The sequence below is a fragment of the Diaporthe amygdali genome (assembly GCF_026229845.1).
Source record: "Diaporthe amygdali strain CAA958 chromosome Unknown NODE_23_length_778278_cov_65_433824, whole genome shotgun sequence".
NCBI lineage: Eukaryota > Fungi > Ascomycota > Sordariomycetes > Diaporthales > Diaporthaceae > Diaporthe > Diaporthe amygdali.
The window spans coordinates 645,099-667,363 of record NW_026517043.1 but is presented as its reverse complement, the minus strand read 5'-3'; the positions used below and the strand labels follow the sequence as shown (position 1 = coordinate 667,363).

Genomic DNA, 22,265 nt, shown 5'->3' with positions numbered 1-22,265 from the left:
GGTCGTTGAGAAGGAGCGGGTTGGTAGAGAAGGAGCGGAACATGTACTCCAAGCTCTGGCCTCTCTTAAATCACCCCGTTTGTCAAATGGTCTACGCTTGCCAACATCGAATTTCAAAGGAGCCAGGGCCTGTTCTTACGCCTCAGACCTTGACTGATTCCGCAAAGATTGCCCGCCACCTTTCTCATCCTCAGTCAAATCCATAGACTGCGATCATGGAGGATTCGATCAACATTACTGTAAGTCACCTTGGCGTTCCTGAGCATCACCTTTTGGCTTCTCCTTTCCCGTCACGTCACGGAGGATCGAAAACAAGCTGGATGCTGACTGCCACCTAGCCTGGTGGCCAATCCACAGAAGTCAACGCCCAAGTCAAGGTCAAGTTGCACATTCTCATCAACTTGTCGCACCAGCTCCAAGCCAACTTGAAGAAGTCCTACGAGAAGTGCCAGGAGATGGAGAACATACTTCGAAACGAGCGGCAAAAGCTGCAGCAATTTGAGGGCGACGTGGATGACTACGCCGAAGTCTCTGTCAACCTCTTCGCCGCCCTCTCCGAGTTCCAGACTCATCATTCGGACCTTGTGAGCGATTTCTACAAAGAGGAGAGGGAACTGAAGCGGGAACAAGAGGAGTTGGACGAGATCTTTAAGCTTCTCGAGCAAGTCCTGCTTATGATCGAGTACAAAGGCGATGTCAAGAAAGAGGACAGCATAGTGGCCATGAAAGGTACCTAGAATATTGGTTCATCATACCATGCGATGGAGTATGTTTGGGTGGAGGGGACCTCGAGGTGATGGCCTTGCTTCAACATCATCGACATCTAGCAAAGCAAGAGGTTGATCCATGGCTATCGAGGCGGAGCAGAGTAAAAGTTAATTTGAGAACCATAGCAACTACCATTGCTGCTCCGTGAATCCACATACCTAGCCCGCTGCGACAATCTTTGTTTTGCATTTCTCAGCAAATGACTTGGCATATCGGCCCATGCCGCTTTTTGAGTACCGGTCTGCTGCATATCCAGTACTGCATCTCAATGCGGCATGGTGTAGTCTCGAGATGAAGACGTGCGTCTCCACGAGCTGGCTGTTGCAAGAAACGGGACGGCATAGCCGTGTTGCTCGCCAATATGTGAGTTGTGGAGAAGAACCCCAACGATTGTACTGTTTTCTAGGGCATTGCTTTGGAAGATGCTATTGGCCGTGTTGATATGATCATGTGCAAACAAAGATCAACACTGAATTGCCGTAGTGTTGGATGTCCTTCGATCAGTAATCAGTCTGCTCTAGCTCCGCCTCCTTGATATGCAGCTCAGCTTCACATTGGCCGGCAAGGTTGCCCATCAACTCCATCGATCTCATGTCGGTTCTCTGCTCGTGGCTTTTGGCTTTCAGAGGAAAGTAATTATCGCAAGATTCTCGGCAGATAAATGTTTGACGTGAAGTCTGTACTGATAATCCTTCTGGTCACGTTTTGGCTCCGCTGATAGCGGTTGCAAGTGGAACAAAATGTTTCCGGAGTAGACCGAGCGCAGAGAGCATAGAGAAATGCCTCTTTGTGATAATTAGTAATAAGAGTCTCGGAAGATCGGCAGTCAGCAATGAAGTCGTACACAAGAACATCCTATTCCGGCCTATCGTCGGGTGTCAGAGTGGAGGAAAGCTGCTTTCCCGAACAGGTATCACCGCTGCCCAGACCAGCCAGTTCGAGCATGCCACGACGGCCTGGCTTGCAGTTGCTGGTGTGTGGTCTCCTTTTGGTCGCGGTGTACGAAACGGCGCCGAATGTTTCAGGGGCTCCCTCGCGCTTTCGCGTCCACGGCAAAAGGAAAAACCGTACTTAAAGCCGTGCGGGTATTGCGGATCTGTCCGTGATCCACCGGAGCCGGAGGGAACGACGATAGATGTTTTAAAGCTTGACTTGGTGAAAGTGTGGGAACACCTTCACACTGACATTAATCAAGTGCCGGAGGCTGATCCCTGTTTCGCCGCCCAAGTGCCCGGGAATAAGATTTTGAATATGACATTGTGACATCGACATGGGCCCACCGTGGGCTTCGAGATCTTTCCGCATCCGTTCCGCAATGGAGTCTCACCCAAACTGTGGGTCTCTTCTACTTTCTCGGTGGCTCGGTTTGAGCGCATGATGGCGAGCAGCCCTCACGGAGACTCTCAGTGAGTGGATGCAACACACGCGTATCGGTGTGCACAGGTGACGAAACCTCGTAGGACCCCATTGTATGGCTTGTTGCCATGATATAAAGAGTGCCAAGAGCCAACTGTGACAGTTCTGTTTCCAAGACGTGTGAATCGTTCTAGATCTAATTCAAAAAGCTTGTTGATCCTTCGCTGACCGGGGTGTTGCACTTATAACCAAAATCACTTAACTTTTGTTTTTGCCTTCTTACCAACATGTCGGAAATGTGGTGGACGACAGAGAAGGGCCTCTTGCCCAACTTTATCAAGAGAGAAAGATTAAACCAGACCGAGCCTTTCTTCGTGGTAGCCAGTCCCGAAGGTATTGTGCTGGAATTGAGCTATGCAGACATCGACAATGCGGCCAACAGAGCGGCGTGGTTTCTGTCCAAGAATTTAGGACAGGATGAAGACAAATTCTTTTACATGGGTCGAATGGACCTGAGATACTACATCTGGGCACTGGCAGCCATGAAGGCTGGAAAATGCGTAGGTTTCATCACGTCCTCGGTGCCTCCAAGGAATGGACCCTGCTAACCTTAACACACCAGGCTGTACTGCCTTCACCTAGTAACACCGTCAACGCGAACCAGATGCTCTTCCAAGATGTGGGCGCAAAGACCATGTTCTTTAGCAGCGAGAACTTCGACATAATAGAAGCATTGCACGCCGCGACCAAAAATGACATGCGATGGGTTGAGGTGCCAAAGTACGAGGACTTCCTGAGCAAGGAAAGGGTCGAGGATTTCCCGTTCACATACACTTTTGAGGAAGTCAAGAACAAGCCATTCATCGGCCTTCACACATCCGGCACGACTGGCCATCCAAAGCCGATCTACTGGACACACTCGGCCATTCCTGTCTTTGCCTCCCAAGTCGACCGCAATATTCGCCCGCCTGGCTCTTCGGATGAGCTCGTGTACGAGCAACTTTGGTCCGGGACAAGGCTTTTTATGTCCTTCCCTTTTTACCACGTATGTTCACATGCATATATTCCACACCACTCTCTTTTGTTTGCTGACAAGGACTTCAGGCTGGCGGTATGATTGGATTCCTATCAAGTATACTCGTCGGCGCAAAGACAATGATCGTCCCTGTCCCAGGCACTCGAATCACGTCCGAGAACGTGGCTGGCATGCTGCAGCTCACCCGCCCCGACTGCGGAATGTTCGCGCCGTCTGTCCTGGAGAACATGCTGAAGTACCAGCCTGGCATGGACGCACTGTCCAAGATCAAACACATCGCCTACGGCGGAGGACCGATGAACCCCATCTCAGGCAACAAGATCGCAGAGCTCGTTCCACACTTGATAAACTTTATTGGGTCAACGGAAGCTTCTTTGTACCACACTGATGCCACGACGGACAACAAGTACTGGAACGCTTTCAAGTTCATCGAGATGGGCCAGCGGATGGAAGAGACCGAGCCCGGCCTGTACGAGCTGGTGTACCCTCGGACGGAGCTGATCGAGAAGACACACATGATCTTCCACAGCTACCCGGAGCTGAAGGAATACAGAACCAAGGACCTGTTTTCACCTGTCGACGACTCGGGGTGGTGGGTCTACAGGGGACGTGCTGATAACTGGATCGCTATGAGCAACGGCCTGAAGTTCGACCCCAAGAACATGGAGGATAAGATCGGCGGGCATCCCGATGTCAGCGCAGTAATGCTCGCAGGAGAGCGTCGGTTCAGGCTCTGCCTGCTAATCGAGCTGGATGAGAGATGCTACCCAGAACAGCCATTCGAGTCCGCGGAGGCCGAGTCGAGGTGGAGGGAAGCAGTTCTGGCCAAGCTGTGGCCTACGATCGACGAGGCGAACCACCAGGCGCCCAAGTTTGGCCGTGTGCCCAAGGAGCTCGTCCTCTTCGCCAGCAAGGACAAGCCTTTCTCAAGGTCGCCCAAGGGAAGTATTCAGAGACGACTGACTGTATCATATTACCAGAAGGAGATTGAAGACCTGTACAGCCAGTCTGAGCAAGGCCTACTGACGAGCGGCCTGCCCCCTCTGAAGTCTACCTCCGCCGAGGACCTAACTCCATTCCTCAGGGAACTGTACGCCCAGACCCTGGAGCACGAAGAGCTCCGGGAAGATGACGACGCCTTCTCATTCGGCATGGACTCGTTCGCGGTAGCGTCGCTATCGTCACGGCTGAAGGCAGCCCTGAGAGCTTTCGGCACGCCTGAGCACAAGCTGGGCCAAATCGGCATTCGACTGATGTACACCGCTCCCACGCCTCGGAAGATGGCAAACATCCTGTCAAACATGCTCTCCGAGACGAACGGCAACGGCAACGTGGAAGGCGCCAACGAGGCGGTGGAGATGCTGGACAAGTACGAGGCTGAGGTGCAAAAGCTCGTCGAGAAAAGAGTGCAGCTGAACGGACTGAACGGATACACCAACGGCCACGCCCCAGGGCAGGTCATCGCAGTGACGGGCACGACGGGCTCTCTGGGGAGCTACCTCCTCGCGACGCTACTCGCCAGGCCGGATGTTAATAAGGTGATCTGCCTTAACCGCGCCGCCGACGCCAAGGAGAGACAGATCAAGGCGCTGGCCTCCAGGGGCCTGCCGGCCCTGCAGCCCGCCATCGACCAGGGCCGGGTGGTGTTCATGAGGATGGACGTCGCGGCGCCCAAGCTCGGCCTCAGCGAAGACGAGTACGCGCTCCTCATCCGCGAGACGACCTCCATCATCCACAACGCCTTCCCCGTCAACTTCCTCATGACGGTGGCGCAGTTCGAGCCCCAGTTCGTCGGCACGCTCAACCTCCTCGAGGTCGTCCTCAACGGCAAGAGACACCCGTCCTTCCTCTTCATCTCCAGCATCGGCGCCTCGGTGCGCAGGACGAACCCCAGGAACCCGGTGCCGGAGATCATCTTCGACCGCGACGAGGCGAAGGACCTCGCGCTCGAGGGCTACGGCTCGGCCAAGTTTGTGTGTGAGCGAATGACGCACCAGTTCACCGTCTCGTGCGCAAAGGCCGGCCTGTCGTCGGCCGCCGCCGTGCTGCGCGTGGGCCAGGTGGCAGGCCCGCTGGCAGGCGGCGGCGCGTGGAACATCTGGGAGTGGCTGCCGTCCGTCGTCGTCAGCTCCAAGTTCCTCGGCGCGGCGCCCGCGACCATCGGCCAGAAGGTAGACTGGATTCCCGTTGACGAGCTGGCCAAGATCACGAGCGACCTCGTCGACGCCGTCGAGAAGCACAGGTCCGAGGCCGAGGTCACCTCAGTTTATAACGTGGTGAACCCGCAGGTCACTACGTGGGAGAAAGAGTTGCTCCCTGCGGTGAGAACCCTTACGTCCGAGGTTGTGCCACTTGAGGAGTGGCTGGACCGTTTGGACAAGACAAAGGACACGAGTGCCCATGTCCTGGACAAGAACCCTGGTGCGAAGCTGGCGGACTTCTATAAGGGGTTCCTGTCCACTGAAGCTAGCATGAACTTCGCCACCGACGAGCTGGTTCGCGACAGTGCCACAGCGGCTAGCTTGGGTCCCATAACGCAGAAGAACATGGTGGGCTGGATCAAGACTTGGGGATTGTAGACTGGCTATGGGTTTGTGAGCAGAGCATAGAAATAATACTTGTGTAGTCAACTCGACTTTCGTCACCATGTGCCTTGCTGTATCCGATACGTTGTGTCTGTCTGAGGTAGAGGCAAAAGTGCCTGATATGGTTTGAGATTCGAACCGCAGACATGGAGGCTCCGGTGTTGACTATATGGCGTGCTGGTCATGCTTGTCGGAACCATCTTCGGCAGTGATATGTACCATCATTCTGTTGCCTAAACGCATGGGAAGAAGATGACGAGTAAGGCAAGGTCAACGTCGAGAGGGCAAAACAAGTTAGAAGCACGGAAGCAGGGAAACGCAGAAACCTCTTGAGACATGCCAACTGCAGCAGCAACAACCATCCATTCGCCAACTACCAAGAACGAGGGACCCCTACAATACAACGACTCCATCCCCATGAAACGGCATTCCACAGGTGTGTTCGTTTTCCGCCGTCAGCTCCCCCGTCTCCAATTTTCTTCATCATACGCATTGGTATAATATCAAATTCGTTAAAGACCAGCCGTGAAAAAGGATGAACACAGCCAATATCCCTTTCCTTTTTATACCTCCACTCCTCTAGACTTTCTTTGTGACTGACGATGAAAATGGGTAAACAGTGTGACTAGGGGTGTATGTGTGTATGTGTGAGACTGACGGGTGAAAAGAGGAAGTTTAAGAGAGAATCACCGGCGCCACCCCACTCTCTCAACGAAAACTCCTTCCCGCTATGCAAGAAGTGAAAAATGTGTATGTGCAGAGGTGGTAGTTAGTCAAGCAGGAAGTCCGGCAGTGATGTACATATCAGTTCATGTCATAATGGGAGCGTGACAATGTTGGCGTAAAGGGGGCATTAGGCGGTACGATGGGGGCCGGGGAGGGGATAAGAATATAGTCTTGTTCCCACTAGACCGCGCCAACCTCTTTCGTTGACAAGGAGCCGGCTATGCGAGCCAAGCATCCGAAGACAGGATAAAGGTAGACCTGGGCCTGGTGTTGAGATCGTTCAGCTGGACCAGACAGTGAGACAAGCAAGGAATGTCATAGTGTGTTGACAGCAGCGACAAGGACCCTTGTGATGCCGTGCATATGAACAGGAATGGGCACTCGCCATGTTGACCGTTTCATGGTGTCCGTGGTCTCTTCCAGTAATATTGCTATGAGATGAATGTTAGTGACGCTTGTTCGTTCTGATGAGAGGCTGATGTGATATTGGGATGGGTTATAGGTCGATCTATGAGCATCAATGCAGCACAAGGTAGCACAAAGCCGGTCGCAGAAGCCAAGGTCAAAGGGACAGAGGTGCATACCACATGGTGTTTCCGGCAATTCCTCAGCGTGGGCTTCCTCAACCCGTCCACCACCGCCGCTCGCCTGTGCTCATCATCATCCTTTTCGGGGATGTAGTAGTACTGACTCTCCAGCGGCTTGCCGTCGGCATCCTTGCCCTCGCGCTCAATAGTACCGATACAAGTAGCAGTCTCGACGATGAACTTCAAGTGGTGACGGAGCAGGTCTTTCTTCTCTTCGGCAGGGAGATTCGCCATGATGGTGGATAGAGGCGTGGATGACAGTCGTGAGAAGGCTAGCTGGTTGACAACATGGTTGGTGATGGTCGCAACGTCGAGGTGGCTTATATCAGGTTGAGTCTCCTTGTCTTTCTCTGCATGCATGAGCGCCTCGTGCCCGTTACTATCCGGCGTAGGCGTGTGCGACGCTTTATGGCCGATACTCGCTTCTCGAGATGTTGATGCGGACTTGCCAGATAAAAGTGGATTAGACGCGTCTGGACCCGACGACCCTCTACGGGTGCCATTGACTCGGGGCGATGCAAAGCCGCCAGATCCAAGTCGACGGCGCTTAGGCGAGTCGACGTGGAAGGAAGTCATCGCCATACGGCTGTTGAGGTTGGCACCAAAGGGACCGAAAGAGTGGACAATGGGATCATTCTCCTCGTTAGGATAGTTCTCATCCTCTTCGTCCGAGTTGACGTCGCTCAAGTCGCTGGAGAAGCTGTTGTTGACGTCGGTCATGAAACTCTGGTCACCAATCGATCCAGCCTTTGCGGACATGTCCTGCTCTCCCGCATCCTCATCTTCATATATCTCGACGCTCTTTTCTCTGTCGCTGATGCTGGGCAAGTCCGACAGGATGCTGCTGTGCTGCGAGTTGCTAGGAACCCCATCAGACATGATGTGCTGCAAAGACGTGTGTGCAGGAGTGGGCGACTCCGGGGACGTGATACGCGTCGTCCTGTGCAGGGGACTAGACTGCAGCAAGCCAAGACCAGCACCACTTCCGAGGCGTGGACTACCACCTCCTAGCTGAGGTGCTCCATTCCGTACCGAGCGCGGAGGTGAGTCCTCCCAGCCCAGATCCGCAAGCCCGTCCCTCGCATCCCTCTTAGGCCAATGCAACAGGACGCGTGCATCCTGGACGTTGAGCATGATCTCGACGCCCTCGGTCTCGAAGGAGAGCACCTCACCCTTGTGCATCTCATAGGTCCTGCCCTGGCAATGCAGCTTGAGGCCGTTCCAGCCATTGCATTCGATCTCGATCTTGTTGGGCTGCAGAGGGACGGTAGCGGGGACATATCTGGCCTTGACGTGGACGCGACTGATGAGGCGGTTGGCGGAGAGCTGATAATCGGACGAATTGCTAGACCTGCCCATGCGGAGGGTGTCACCGTTCTCGTTGAGCTCGACGGAGGGCACAGCAGACAGAGGGGCACGTTCAGACACGGTGCTGGGTGCGCGTTGGAGCCGTGGCTGAGGGTGGACGCGTGGGGGAGACGAGGACAAGATGCCGGTGCTGGATGTGGGCACAGGGGTGGGATACTTCAGGTAGTCATTGTTGCTGGCACCAGATGGGGCCTTTGGGGCCGAAAGAGGGCGGCTCTGGCGTCTTGAAGGGACATTGGGCAGTCCCGGCAGTCCTGGCGACGACGACAGCAGCTCGAGGGGCGGCAGGAGCTGGGACTGGGAGGAGGGTCTCTTGGTGGTGGACGTGTCGGGATCCCCAGAGGCAGAGGCAGGGCGGTCGTGTGCCTTTGTGCGGGGCGACGAGTCCATGATGTGGGATTTAGACGCGCATAGCAATTGCGTGCACAATGGATGTGTGTACGTGTATGCGTGTGGATGTATGAGATCAATGAATGGACGTTTCCCTGCAGGCAAACTCGACCCAGACCCGAGGAAATGGAAAAGGGAGAAAGGGATCCAAGAGGGAGGAAAAGGGCTGGGCTGGGGGTCCTTTTTTTGCAAGAGCCCAAGTCGCGGTCCCAGGTCAAGTCGCGTACAGTACGGAGTGGAGGACGGCACCGCGTTCCAGGGTCCGTCAGACCGACGCTCCGTCTCCACCAGAACCCGTGTCAGAGCTCAAAGCTCAGAGCTCAGCAGCGGGCACCTCTCACTTTGTTGAAAGTCTGTCTGTTGATGAGTAAAATAGAGGCAAATGGAGAGGAGAGACAGGAGGAGCTAGGTGAGGTGAAGTGAGGTAGAACGGAGTTCAGAGCTTCTCAGAATGTCAAACGGCAGATTCTCGAAGTGCAGGTTGATTGATTGATCGATTGACTGCAAAGACAAATGTTTCATGGCCTCAGTGAAGGCGGCCAGGCAAGCAGCTGTTGGCCATTTAGATCAGATTGAGTAGCCTGCATGCATATCTACTTAGGTACCTGGGGATTGGATCGGTCGTGTCTCCCTGCAACCTTGGAACGTCCAATTTTCTTGTTCGACGCGCTGTGCATGGTCGGCTTACAACCGCGTTTTTGGCTGGCAGCCAGACTAGCTCAGGCGTGTGTGAGCAATGAGCTGGCCGTGATTGACGGGGTCCCACGTCTTAGTGGCCCGAGTCACCACACCTGCAGTACCCAGGTGCCGCCCAGTTGGCCAGCCCGCCCAGGTGCACGCAGTCTCAGCCTGCAGCAGCATAGCACAGTACAGCGCAACGCGGCACCCGAATGTCACCCATTCCAGGGTCGTGAGCCTGCCCGATCTTACTTTTATTACTTGACCTAGGCTGACTGGGCTGTCACGATTCCACCCTTCTGGAACCTCATCAATGTTTCATCCCACGCGCAGCCAGAGAGACAAGCACCGCCTATCATTATAGTCCGACTTCATGCGTCAAGGCCACAGAGCAGTCAACAGCTCTAGGAGGGTGCTTGCTCTTCCACCCATCTACCAATGTACTCTTCATCTTGGAAGATGCCTAAGCACTACCTCACCAGAGCGGTGGCTGCCGCCTCTCACGCCAACCCCTGCCCGTCGCGCTTTCTCTGTCCTGCGTTTTCTCGTTTGTCGTTTCTCATTTCTCTCCCTTTACGTCACACCCTCTCCATTCCGACACCTGGCTTTGTATTAATCTCCTCAAGAGCACATAATGAACTGCAGGACTATGAGCTCATAGACATTCCAACCAAGAAATCACTCGGTGAGTCTGGCAAGCCTTTGCTCGTGACGTTGCATCGGCTGACTCCGGGGGTCGTCCGGAGCGGATCCCTGTCAGACGCGTCTCGGCTCCGGACCGGCTGCCGGCCCACTTCACCCGAGCTCGGAGCCTGCCAATTTCGGCAATCCGACTTCACTTTTCCAACTTCTTTACAAGCTGTTGTATTGTGTCTCGGAATACATGATCGTGAATAAGAGTGGTTATCACTGCATAAGTGCATGTCTATCTGTGCGCTCGACATTACTCAGGTCAAGGTCGATAGGTCAAGGTCTGTCAGGATCCGCGTTATACTCCCCAGACGCGTGCGCTTCTGATATGCCTACGTGTCCGAAATCGATGGGTGACAGCCATTTTTGACATTCTGTCAGTCAAGATATCTCTGATCTGATACTTGCCATTCACAAGCGGTCTGTTCTCTGTTCAGCTACACGAGCTAGTGCAAGTGTCATTTTAGCATTGGCTGGTTTATCCCTCTTGCTATGTCAGTAGGGGTTGGAAACAGCAATGTCACATGGGTACACGTGAATGACAGGCTGATTTTGGATCTGTCCAGCACATAAGGATCCCATTGAAGGCACTCAGCGTTGGAAGTAAATAGAGAGCGAACGAAATCACTTACCGGGATATCATCCTGCAGAGCACCCTGGAGGTCATCTAGCAGTTGATGATACGGCAGGACTTTATCCAATAAGCGATTATCCCGTGACATTTTGTCCTGTAGGAACTTATCCCATATGAGACTTTATACAAGAAGCTGCGTTGTGTGTACTGGTTAGGTCGTACCTACCCAGTCGGTTGGGACTTCTACGAGCTGCAGAGCTCCCGGATGCGCCTTGAAATGGCCACTGGACACTCATAAGGGGCGGGCTACATGCAGCACAAAAGAAACTGTCTCCAGGACCTTACAGTAGACTGTCCCTTCCTGAAAGTGTCTTCATGAGCAAGCGATTGTCCCCTGGATTCCTTTTGCTCCCTCCTGGCCATCCTCTCTCATCATCAGTCTACAAGAGTGGGACATTTCAGACTGTATGTCCCTTGGAATCGAACACTACAAGACATCCACACCAACTGCAAAGCAATTCAGTCCAGTTTTCTGTTGCCACTCCACATCGAGACCGAGGTCTGTGAAGTAATGCGACAGAATGTCCGCCCACGCGCAGCAGCAACAGCTGTTTCAAGATTTCAAAGCCAGCATTGAAGCTCCTATTAGGCGACACTATCAGCAGAAGATTGACGGCCTGCGTGACGAGCTCGCAGACGCACGAGCAGAAATTAGGGACCTTCGCATTCTCAGTTTCCCAAAAACATTCCAGAACAACCTTGCTGCAGTTCATGAGACGTCAATGAGTCAGGAAAGCAACGATTCGTCCTCCGAACGCGACCAAAATCTGTTGCGCGGCGTCGCTCCTTCCATAGACCAAGATCATGATTCTGATTCTCCGACCCCGAGTGAGGAGACACTCAGACGCTACGCCACGACCATCGCCTACTCCACATACAGCACACTTTGCGGCACCTCGGATCATGAATTGATCCAGCTCCTGGTCGAGAACGATCTGCAGGAGCCACACATCAGCCTTGGCCCCAAGAAAATGATTGACATTTCCCGGACTGAGCACAACATCGCCTACCTTCGGGAAAACATCGGCGAAGGCTCATCCCTCTTCGCTGCCAGAATGATTCAGGCGAGGGGCTTGATCTACCCGGAAGTTACGACGAACGACCAAGTACGGCGGCTCGGACCTGCCAACGTCCCGGAGGAGAAACTCCCCATCTACTGGATTGTCACTTTCAGCAACCATGGCGTGGTGACCTGGGAGGAAGGCTGCCGCTTGGCCGGAGCTTACCGGCGGGTTTTCGAGGAGTTTGGTGTTGACGACGTTCACTGCCTGGTGTTTGAGTCCGAAACTAGTCTTCCAGGGACTGAGTTTCAGACAGCGTACACCATGGAGTAGCCTATGCCCAGCTCCTTGCCAGCAGTATGGGTTTTGAAGATGGTTGGAGGAGACATTTTTGGAACTACTGCAGAGGTTACAATTTGGGCATAAAGGATCAGCAATCATAGGTCAAGTGAGACCGTGCACAACGTTGGGCTTGGGTATCCGAAAATTAAAGTGCGATTCGATGCGCGCATACTGATGGCGTGCGCATACACTCAAGACTCATCTTGATAGACAAAAGCGCGACAAAAAGAATGGAAAACTTATCGTTGACTTCCCATTCATGAAATGATCTGATCCCAGGCGTACTGAAACATAGCCACGGCCCTGGTTCTTTCTGCAATAGTGATAGTAATTACTCTCTGTACACGTCATATTTATATCTGGACCCCGGATGATCACTTCTCAAGGCCGACTGGCCAGGACCATAAATCCTTTCTCTCATTGTACCCGACTCGCCTTGAGGTGCATATCTTCCCCTCCTCCTCAGCTCAGGCACCAACAGCTCGACCACGTCTTCCCATGTCCCCGGCGTGGTGATGTGTCCGACATTAAAGCCATCAACGTCCGCGACCTCAATCCACCTCTCCATCTCGTCGGCAACATCCTCCGCCGTGCCCACAGGCACCGGACCCGACGCGCCTAGCGCAACGGCCTTGGCAATATTCCGCGGCGTCCACTCAGGAACCCCTTCGCCCCTGTAAGCCAGGTTGGCCACCAGCGACTGGATTCTTACATCCGCCACATTGTCGCCTTCTCCCGGAGTCTGCTCCGTGATTACCTTGTCAGGGTCGAACTTACTCAGATCAATGCCGCTGTTCCCGCACCAATATGCCATCGCACCCTCCTCGCTAGTGTACCGAAGGGCCTCCTGGTACTTGGCCTCGGCCTCCTCGCGCGTGCGACCGAGGACGGGTGTAATCGAGGCGAAGACCTTGATGGAGCCTGGGTCGCGACCCATCTCGGCCGCCTTGGCACGTATGGCTTTAACGCGTGAAGCGACGATGTCTGGCGTCAGGCCGACAACGAAGATACCCTCTGCATGCGTTGCGCCGAACTGAATTCCAGCGCTATGGGTAGGGAAAGAATTCAGGTCAACATTTTTGTCCCGTAGCAAAATACAGGGAGGCCTAGAATGCAGGCATGTTGGATTGAAGGACGAGCTTACGGTGAAGTACCGGCCTGGAAGATGAAGGGTGTTCGCTGTGGGCTGGGATCGAGGATATGCGGCGCCTCGATAGTGAAGTGCTCACCCTTGTGATGTATAGTGCGTATTTTTTGGTAGTCTGCATAGATCTCTTTGTCTCTATCTTCGACCAAGGCATCATTTGCCCATGACCCTTCCCACAACCTTTACGAGGATGAATTAGTAAATGCGCACTTCCAGACTTACTGACAAGAGTTCAGCTGCAGCGTAGTCAAGAAATAATTTGAAGCCACGGCTTCTCTAGCGTACATTGAGGATTTTCCAACAGTGAGAACAGCGAGAATGACTGACGTACTTGTAAAGCACCCGAAGATACTCGTCTGCAATTTCATATCGCTTGTCATGAGGAATTGGTTCAATACCAATCTGTACTAATCTCAGTTCGACTCACATCGTTCAAGACGCACAAAATCAACGTACAGCCTTGAACCCAGAAGCCTTCCAGGAAGTGACGACGTTCCACCCAAACCGCCCCCGGGTCAAATGGTCGAGCGTCGAGAAGCGCTTGGCCAGCACATAAGGCGCGTCAAAGGAAGTCGAGCTCGTGATGGCAAACCCCAGGTTCTTCGTGACCGCCGCCATAGCAGCCACGGGGACGGCAGGGTCACCCATGGGGAACTGTGTCCCCGTGCGCACGCACGCCTCAGCATCGCCCCGGAAGACGTCGAACCAGCCGTACGTGTCGGCCAGGAAGAGGGCGTTGAAGTCGCCGCGCTCAAGCAGCCGGGCGAGGTCGGTCCAGTACGACAGGTCGCGGCGCTTCGTAGCCGACTTGTCCTTCGGGTTGCGCCACTGCCCGTAGGACATATGGCCAACGGTGAACATGTCAAAGGCATTGAGGAAGATGCGCCGCCTGTCGGGCTGAGATGGTGTGTCTGGGGTGGCCATCTTGGTGTCTCACGATGCGAGTTTTGTCGCTCGCTGGCGAGCTACACATCGGATGGCATGCAATACAATTTAATCTAGGTAAGATATTGTAATGCTTTGTGTTGTGGGCACCCTTGCGAACTCGGCTGTGGGTGTCGGCTCGCAGTGAAATGAGCTCACCTGCAGGGTTGATAGCGTGCGAGCTCATCAAGGCAAGACTTTTGAAGCATTTCGGGTCCATTGGATGCGTATAATGGTTGGGGAGCTCTTGAACTCCACTCCTAGACTGCACTTACTGTAAGTCAAGAAGCAGCATGATCTCCAACAATGCGGCCCGCTCACTGAATTTTACCTGCGGTCCGCTTGCGGAGGTCACCTACCTTACTGCCTTCTTGTCAGGTCTTCTCCGGCTTGTTCCCATCTTCGTGATTTTGCAATGGGATCACGATATAGTAAAGTGGATACTCTCCCGGAAGCGCAGCTCACCTAGCACCTGTCTGTCAATTGTGTTGCAAGTCAACTGTATAAGACCTCACCTGTCAGGTATATGCATGCGACCTTGCTGATGTGATCGAAATAGATTTGATATCTCTCCAAAGAGATTTTGGGATACAGATACTTCAGTCAGGTACGACGCAGTCCCTAATGTTAAGAAAGGAGTGCAACCAAGCCGCAAAAGAGTACAGATACGACAGAGTACATCGAGATGGCCTTTGAAACCCCAACCGACGTGGACGCAGACCCGTCCCTGCATATCTTCAAAAGCGGAGGAGTCGCTGGAACTGAGATCGTCGAGCCCCAAAGCGAAGCGGATGATGGCAGCCGCGAAACATATCGGCGGAACTTCCTCTCCGGCTTCACAGCCGAAGACGACCGCCGAATCATGCGCAAGGTGGACCTGCGCTTCTTGCCTTTGATGGGCTTTATGTACCTCGTGAAGCAGGTCGATTATACCAACGCCGCGTCGATCAAGGTATTACAAGTCGGACAGCCAAGTAATGTGCTGAAAGAGCTGGGCATGTCAGCGGATCAGTACAATTGGATCCAGACTGTTTACTTTGTACGCCCCTTGGCTAAGCCCAGCCCACCATTACACTCTGTTTCCCCTTGTTTTGTAATCAGCAGAGTACTAATACTGAGTCTTTCAGATCAGCTACGTGATCTTCGAGGTCCCAAGCAACCTCGTTCTCAAAAAGGTAACCCCCCGAAAATGGCAGACACGCATTTTCCTGTCGTGGGGAATTGTAGTGGCTTGCCATGCCGCGATTCAGAACAAAGAGGGATTCTATGCTCTCCGCTTCCTTCTTGGCATGATGGAGGCGGGCTTCTTTCCTGGCCTGGCGGCCCAAATGTGCAGCTGGTACAGGAGTGACGAGTACGGCCGGCCTATTATGTGGATGTTCGCCTTCCAGAACTGCTCAGGTATCATCGGATCGCTGCTCACGTATGGAATATCGTATATGGATGGCTTCGGTGGGCTGAGCGCATGGCGGTGGTAGGAAACCCGCTCCTCCTGTCTCTTTCGCTACTCAACATTGCTGAATGTCTTGAATCATAGGGTCTTTCTCCTTGAGGGTTTGGCGACGATTCTTTTTTCGGGGATTATTTACCTTGTCCTCCCAGACTACCCGAAGTCGCTTCGCTCCTCGTCCTGGCTCACGCCCGAGGAGCAAGAGTACATCGAGCTTCGCTTGCCGAGCAATGCCCCCCGGACACACGACCCCGTCTTCTCCAAAGAAGAGATCCTCACATCCATCAAGGACCCCAAGATAGTCGGGTTCACGCTGTCCCAGTTCCTGCTCAATATCGCGGGGTATGGCCTTTCCTGGCAGCTTCCCACCATAACGACGTCTCTGGGCTTCGCCGGCCTCCCTCGCAACCAGCTCCTCAACATCCCACCCGCCGCTGTCACAGTCTTGGGCATAATTGGGGCGGCTTACTTCCTCCGCCGTGCTATTATCGTCCGGCCGCTTTTCATCCAGCTTCTGACCGCGGGTACACTGGCGTTCTTCATCGTGCTCTGTCTGCCCGTAAGCCGCAGCGCAACCTATGCGGCATGCGTGCTCGGCACGGCCTTCTACTTCACCTATTTCGTCCCCTTCTGGGCCTGGCGGAGTGCGACTCTGACGGGGGCTACCGGCACGGCCTTCACACTCGCGCTGCAGACGTCTGTCGCCCAGGTCGGGGGCGTCATTGCCCCGCAGGTGTTCCCATCGAGATGGGTAGGAGATGGGTATAAGAAGTCTTTTATCGTGTGCTCGGCGTGCGTGGTAGTAGTAGTCGTATCGAATGCGTGGGTGTGGTATCTGACGCGTGTTTCAGAAGCGGATGTCCTGCGGGTGCGGAAATTGAGGATTCGAGCGGAGCGAGAAGGGCGTGTTTGGGCTGGCGATGATGTGAGGATCGCCAAGGACCCGTCTCAGGGGGTATGATTTGGAGGATATTGGGTAGGCTACTCAGGAAATATCTAGAACTGCTGCCTACCTTAACTGGAAGAGACCCCGGCTCGTATCCATCGAAGCTGGAGCTTGGGATATGTTCATGCATTTCATAACTCAATGACTACATCTTCTAGTGGCTCCAGTCCCAGTTGATATCTCACGAGACAGACAGAAAAGGTAGGTGTAAAAGACTGTGCGAAGACAGCCTATGACTTTGTGTGGTGGCTGTCGTCAAGCAGTCATCAGAGTAAGGCATTATGCAACTCGTCTTAGATGGCAAATCCACTCGTACAAATTGCCGAGCCAGATATGCCTGAATCACGAGATTGTCATCTTAGCGGAGCTCGGGCATCTGTGGTCTAGAAGCACCTAGGCTCGCTAGGTAAAGGCTGACTGCGGCTGCGGCGCGGATCAGCTCACTGGCGTCACGTCAATGTCAAGCTGCCGTCGATAGCAAGAGCTACCCCGCAGCGTACGACCTGCATTGGCCAATGGCGCGTCTGCGACGGGGAACAAGAGCTTCCACTTATGCTGCACCAAGGGACCATTGGGAAGGGATGGCCATCTGTGGTGGCGACCTCACCCGGAGAGGGGGTCACTAATACCGTGCCTATGAGGTCGTGATCATCCCATTGCGGCTCCTGCCCCGATCTTCTTCTTTATCTGGCGTCTTCTCCCCAGTTTCAATTATAGGAACAGATCCTTATCCTATAACCAACCTTCTTCAAACGACCAGAGCTTTAGACTATCAACCTCTCTCACAATATTGAGAAATATTCCCCCGCCTGAGCTCACCAACAGCTAAGCTTCTCACTCAGGCCATCACAAGACTTTCTTCGTTCTGGGGAAGAGTATAACGAGATATACCCACCTCACCCTCCTACAACAATGGCTGCCACCAAGCAACAAACCAAAATCAACACAGACACCTCCTCCTTCGGCGGGCTGGACGCAGAGCTCGCCGCCCGCCTGACGGCCCCGGCCTCGCCCACCACCGAGCGCACCGCCGAGGAGGCCCGCCGCCGCACCTCGGACTGGAAGCCCGAGCTCCAGCGCACCGTGAGCTTCGACCACGAGGAGTACAAGCACCAGATGATGTCCGCCAGCGGAATCCTGGAGAAGGACTAAGGTAGGGCTAGGGCTTGGGAGCATTGGGACTTTGGGATAGGAGCTTCTAGTGTGAATGAGGGGACCTTGCATGTATTTCCCTTTGTGAGTTGCATGTCGCATGTGTTCAGAAATCGTGGCTTCAAACAGTTTGCTTGCGGGAGCCGGGCGCACAAAAGTTGATTTGGGAAGCTTGGTATATTTTGTTGCGTGAAATTCATCGCGGCTTGTCCTGCCAAAATATTCAGTATGGGAACTAGCATTCGAGTGTCAAAGGTAGTCCGGGAAGATTGGCATCGTTGACAAAAGCATTATCACATCAGTTATGAGACGACTTCAAAGGAGAGTGTTGATGTATTGGGAGTATCTGCCAAATCCTGCCTGTCCTCCTAAACGCCTCCAAAAACCTGGACTCCGAATGATCATGAGTGAAGTGTCCGTAGTCCTAATACATCTCGTACACTGGTCGTTTCCTCGTCAAAATAAGTTGTCTTTGGCTCGCCATTTAGCAGCCACACCGCTGCCTGTCCTTCAACATAATAGAGCACTAATCCTCGACCCCCAGACCGACAAGACGTACAGGATAATCCAGACCGTGTGTACGAGTAGTGCCATCTGAGAGGCATCCTAGAGCCCCTGTGCGCCCATACCATCCACACCTCCTGTGGTGAAGAACTCGGCAATAACGCCCAGCGCATAACTGATGCCGGCAACCCAAACACCACCCACCACCAGTCTCTTGCCTAGACTCTTTTTCTTGCCTGTTTGGCCGTCAGAGCCCCTTGCCTTCGGCCCACTGAAGACGGGCTCCTCACGATGAACGTCGATGTTATACTTGATTTTCGGAGGAGGGGGCGGCAATTTGCTTGCTGTCGTCTCCGGAATGTTGTCGTAGTTCACATAACCTGTCGGTGAAGCAAAGTTGGCACTGGCAGGGGAAAACCTCGGCTTTCCGGTCATATCGATAGGATTTATACGAGTCTCGGCCATTCCGGGTTCTGCTGTTGCGAAAGCCGGCTCATTATGTGCCGCATCCAGCTCGGTCGGCTTGACGGTCTCTGGTCGGACCTTGCGAAACACGAGCACATCACCTGTTCCAGAGATGATTTCGTAGCCTTCCGCCTTTAGAGGCGCGAAATGGGGAAAGAATCTTGTCGGATGTGACAGACGAAGAAGAGCATCGGCAGGCGTTAAGGCGGACGCTGTGTCAGGAACAAATGAAGAAGTCTCGGCAACCTCAATCTTCTGCATGGTCGGATCATACGCCAGAATCTTGTACAGAGTGGGCTCACCCATAGAATCATGGTTGATGGTATCCAGGGCGGCAGTCTCGGCCGCCCTCTCGGCAGACGAGGGCGCGGCCTCATATTGCTTGACATAAGCCGGTGGTGTTGACTCTGGGTCTTGAACGGCCTCAGAGTGGCTCTCTTCATTCCTGAGCTCCTTGTTTGATGTTTTCATGTGCGCCTCATCACCCAAATGCCGGTCGAGGGCAGGCTGGATCTTAGCCGGTGAAGGGCGTCCAAAAGCTCCTTCGAGTCCGCCGTCCATGTTCTGGCTCTCATACATAAAAACATCATTCGGCTGAACCGTCTCGGACGGTGCGGTGGAAAGTGTTTCCGTCCAGGACTTCTCGAACTCCTCAGGGAAGTCCCGGACATAGTTGCCGGTCAATTGGCGTTCTGAGGGCGTTGAGGCTTCATGCTGCTCAGGCTCGGCCTCCGCGGCTCTGGCTTTTGCAGACTTGACAGCCTGACTTGCCTCTCTATCAGTTGCATCCGATGCTGTCTGATATAGTCTCAACAGCATTTCCAACCTCTGGCGGCGTTCGGTCTCTTGGGACTCTTTGGACTCTTCGAATTCGTGGCCCTTTCCCATCTTTCTCAGAACCTCAGCGCTGGGCTCGTCAGCCGTGTCCAGCTCTTTGGGGGCTAAGCGCTCGGCACTTTCGTAGTCTCTCCGCGCATCCATTTCCTCCAGACCTTCTATAACAGAACCTGCCTGTCCTGCTGGATAGACATCTGGCTCTTGGTAATTGATAGTTCCGTATTCATCCAACTCAGTATATTTCTTACTCGGCCCATCCGCAGGTGGCGTGGGTTGCCCGTCAGGCTCGTTCCATTCCACAGGTTCTTTGTAGTCTTCAAGCTCTGCCGAATCGTATTTCTTGGTAAGTCCTTCAGCAACCCGCTCATCCGTAGAAGGTAGAGGCTGCCCATCGGGCTCGTTCCAATATACTGGTTTGTACTCTGAGAGCTCGGCAGGGTCGTAATCTTTGGTGAGACCTTCCGCAATCCGCGGATCTGCGGCCGCAACTGGTTGTCCGTCAGGCTCGTTCCAGTAGACCGGAGTATACTGAGCAAGCTCTTCAGAATTATACCTCTTTGTGAGGTCTTCGGCGACTCGTTCGTCAGCGTCTGGAAGGGGTTTTCCATCTGGTTCATTATGGTACACGGGTTCGTACTTGGCCACCTCTTCGGGGTCGTAGTTCTTGGTCAACTCCTCTGCAACTCGCTCGTCCGCGGATGATAGAGGGTTTCCATCAGGCTCGTTCCATCTTACCGGACCGTACTTGTCCAAATCAGCGTACTTCTTGCTAAGCTCTTCTGCCGTGAGGCCGGAATTCCCATCCGGCTCAAGATGTCTCACAGCTGTGTATTTTCTCAGCTCGGCTGCTCCATACTTCTCGCGCAGCTGCTCAACTGTGGATTGGGGGAAGTCGCCGGGTTGCAAATCTTCAACAGTTGATTGGGGTTCCATTTGAAGCTCGGGGTTGACCGATTGAACTTGGTGGCCCATAGGTTTCCCGTGCGTCTCGTTGTGCTTGAAAGACTGGTGAGCATTCAGGTCCTCGTATGCTGGAGGGTTTTCTGGTTGCTTGGGAGTGACATCATCTAGGAAGTCTGTCCTATACTTTTCAAGATCGTTGTACTTTGGTTCGGCCTCCTCTCTTGACGGGGCCGCTGGATCACGAACAGGGTCGTATTTGTGTAGATCCGAGTATGGAGCCTTGTCGCTCTCAAAACGAGCGACAATTTCGTCAACCACCGCCGAATTATACTTGTCGAGGTCTTCATACGGAGGTTTCAAGTCCTCAAACCGGACAGTTTCCTTTTCGATTACTGGCCTGTACTTATCGAGGTCATTGTACGATTTGTCTGGTCGCGCAGACGAGCCCTGATCATCGCCCGTTACTGGCTTGTGGTTGTGCGAACCCTCGTACTCCGGCACTGACGACTTGTCACTGACCCAGGGCCCAGAACTGGCCACCTCAGAATATCTAGAATCGCCATTGGCATGTGCATGGTTCTGCACATACACATCGCCGTATGATTTGGGGTTTGGTTTCCCTGAAGGATCGCGGGTTGCATCAGTGTCTTCTGGGTTAGTATCGATTTCAACCTGGCTATATGTATATTTGGGGGATCCTTCGGCTGAACGCGCATTGTTGAAAACACCGTAGCTTGAAGTGAAGCGCATTCTGTAGTCCCTGAATGTCTTGACAGGGATTTCCACAGAGCCCGTGGGACTTGTCTGGCCTGGATACTTCGCAACCTTTCGGTTCGTGACGGGGTCAATGACAAAATCGTCCTGCTCTAGGGTGCCATAGGAAGTGTGAGGCACGGGAGCCTGCCAGTGCTTTTTGCCACCCCGCTTGCGCTTCGGCTTTGAACAGCGGGCTACCTCATCTTCGTCTTTGCCGAATATCAGGTGTTCCATCGCCCCTCGCTCAACATCCTCGATATTCTGGCCAGGACGCACGCCGTCCTTGTTGTCCGGTGTACGTTGTTTGTTGGCCTCGGCATCGTTGCCAGATCGGCCGTATGGGCGTGAATCATGGGAAAGCCAATAACTAGCCATCATACGCTTCACGGCATGCCGGGCATCATCCGCAAGTGGATGCTTGTCCCATGCCAGGCGTCGATTGAGCTGGTCGGCATATTTGTGCTTGAAGGCCTGCTGACGTCGTCGAACTTCCTCCTGGACTTCCGAGTCGAGGTGCGAGAACCACGAGCCAAACCGAAAGTCCCGGGTTTGCTGGCACTGTTGTAGGGCGGCGGCGGCACTGGAGGCACCAAGCACCCGATGGGCGTTTGCAGTTACGGTGGTATGGTTGGTCCGCAGCGACCTGGCTCGAGGGCCGAATTGAGACGCAGTGGTCAACATCTTGGGGGGCTTCTGCTCAATACCATAGTATATGAAATGCGGCTAGGCTGACAACACTGGAGGAAGTTAGTCCCAAGTTGCCCTCAAGTCCCAAACAGCAAGCCAAACAACGGATGTGTAGATATGGATTATAGGCAAAAAGCCCACGAATAACATACCGTAGTGCTGTAGCAGAAGCGGGGTGGAAAGGCGTGAATGATGAAGGAGGATGAGTGGCCTGGGGTGTTGGCTACTCGACGCAGCCTTTGTGACGTCGATGGGGCAAGCTATACCGAAAACGCAATGCGTCCAGGCCGCTGGGAAAGGAAGCAGAGGACCGAATGTTAGAAATCGCAAGAC

At 53.8% G+C, this 22,265-nt stretch overlaps 8 protein-coding genes across 8 annotated transcripts; 5 read left to right on the top strand and 3 right to left on the bottom strand.

The window, feature by feature from the left end:
• Nucleotides 1-215: 215 nt before the first annotated feature.
• Nucleotides 216-737, top strand: J7T55_004931 (uncharacterized protein; the record flags this gene model as incomplete). Its single annotated transcript, XM_053130672.1, has 2 exons — nucleotides 216-239; nucleotides 339-737. The coding sequence occupies 2 exons, from the start codon at nucleotides 216-218 to the stop codon at nucleotides 735-737; spliced, it is 423 nt and encodes a 140-aa protein (XP_052991357.1).
• A 1,674-nt stretch (nucleotides 738-2,411) lies between these two features.
• On the top strand, nucleotides 2,412-5,739 carry J7T55_004930 (uncharacterized protein; the record flags this gene model as incomplete). Its single annotated transcript, XM_053130671.1, has 3 exons — nucleotides 2,412-2,684; nucleotides 2,747-3,169; nucleotides 3,229-5,739. The coding sequence occupies 3 exons, from the start codon at nucleotides 2,412-2,414 to the stop codon at nucleotides 5,737-5,739; spliced, it is 3,207 nt and encodes a 1,068-aa protein (XP_052991356.1).
• A 1,130-nt stretch (nucleotides 5,740-6,869) lies between these two features.
• J7T55_004929 (uncharacterized protein) lies at nucleotides 6,870-8,816 on the bottom strand (the record flags this gene model as incomplete). The annotated part of the gene is made up of 2 exons (XM_053130670.1): nucleotides 6,870-6,902; nucleotides 7,056-8,816. The coding sequence occupies 2 exons, from the start codon at nucleotides 8,814-8,816 to the stop codon at nucleotides 6,870-6,872; spliced, it is 1,794 nt and encodes a 597-aa protein (XP_052991355.1).
• A 2,523-nt stretch (nucleotides 8,817-11,339) lies between these two features.
• J7T55_004928 (uncharacterized protein) lies at nucleotides 11,340-12,152 on the top strand (the record flags this gene model as incomplete). Its single annotated transcript, XM_053130669.1, has 1 exon — nucleotides 11,340-12,152. The coding sequence occupies one exon, from the start codon at nucleotides 11,340-11,342 to the stop codon at nucleotides 12,150-12,152; it is 813 nt and encodes a 270-aa protein (XP_052991354.1).
• A 340-nt stretch (nucleotides 12,153-12,492) lies between these two features.
• On the bottom strand, nucleotides 12,493-14,232 carry J7T55_004927 (Dimethyl-sulfide monooxygenase; the record flags this gene model as incomplete). The annotated part of the gene is made up of 4 exons (XM_053130668.1): nucleotides 12,493-13,207; nucleotides 13,306-13,488; nucleotides 13,640-13,710; nucleotides 13,765-14,232. The coding sequence occupies 4 exons, from the start codon at nucleotides 14,230-14,232 to the stop codon at nucleotides 12,493-12,495; spliced, it is 1,437 nt and encodes a 478-aa protein (XP_052991353.1).
• A 685-nt stretch (nucleotides 14,233-14,917) lies between these two features.
• J7T55_004926 (vitamin h) lies at nucleotides 14,918-16,643 on the top strand (the record flags this gene model as incomplete). Its single annotated transcript, XM_053130667.1, has 4 exons — nucleotides 14,918-15,271; nucleotides 15,360-15,407; nucleotides 15,483-15,706; nucleotides 15,770-16,643. The coding sequence occupies 4 exons, from the start codon at nucleotides 14,918-14,920 to the stop codon at nucleotides 16,641-16,643; spliced, it is 1,500 nt and encodes a 499-aa protein (XP_052991352.1).
• An 897-nt stretch (nucleotides 16,644-17,540) lies between these two features.
• J7T55_004925 (uncharacterized protein) lies at nucleotides 17,541-17,780 on the top strand (the record flags this gene model as incomplete). The annotated part of the gene is made up of 1 exon (XM_053130666.1): nucleotides 17,541-17,780. The coding sequence occupies one exon, from the start codon at nucleotides 17,541-17,543 to the stop codon at nucleotides 17,778-17,780; it is 240 nt and encodes a 79-aa protein (XP_052991351.1).
• A 606-nt stretch (nucleotides 17,781-18,386) lies between these two features.
• J7T55_004924 (conserved serine-threonine rich protein) lies at nucleotides 18,387-21,926 on the bottom strand (the record flags this gene model as incomplete). Its single annotated transcript, XM_053130664.1, has 1 exon — nucleotides 18,387-21,926. The coding sequence occupies one exon, from the start codon at nucleotides 21,924-21,926 to the stop codon at nucleotides 18,387-18,389; it is 3,540 nt and encodes a 1,179-aa protein (XP_052991350.1).
• Between the last annotated feature and the right edge of the window lie 339 nt (nucleotides 21,927-22,265).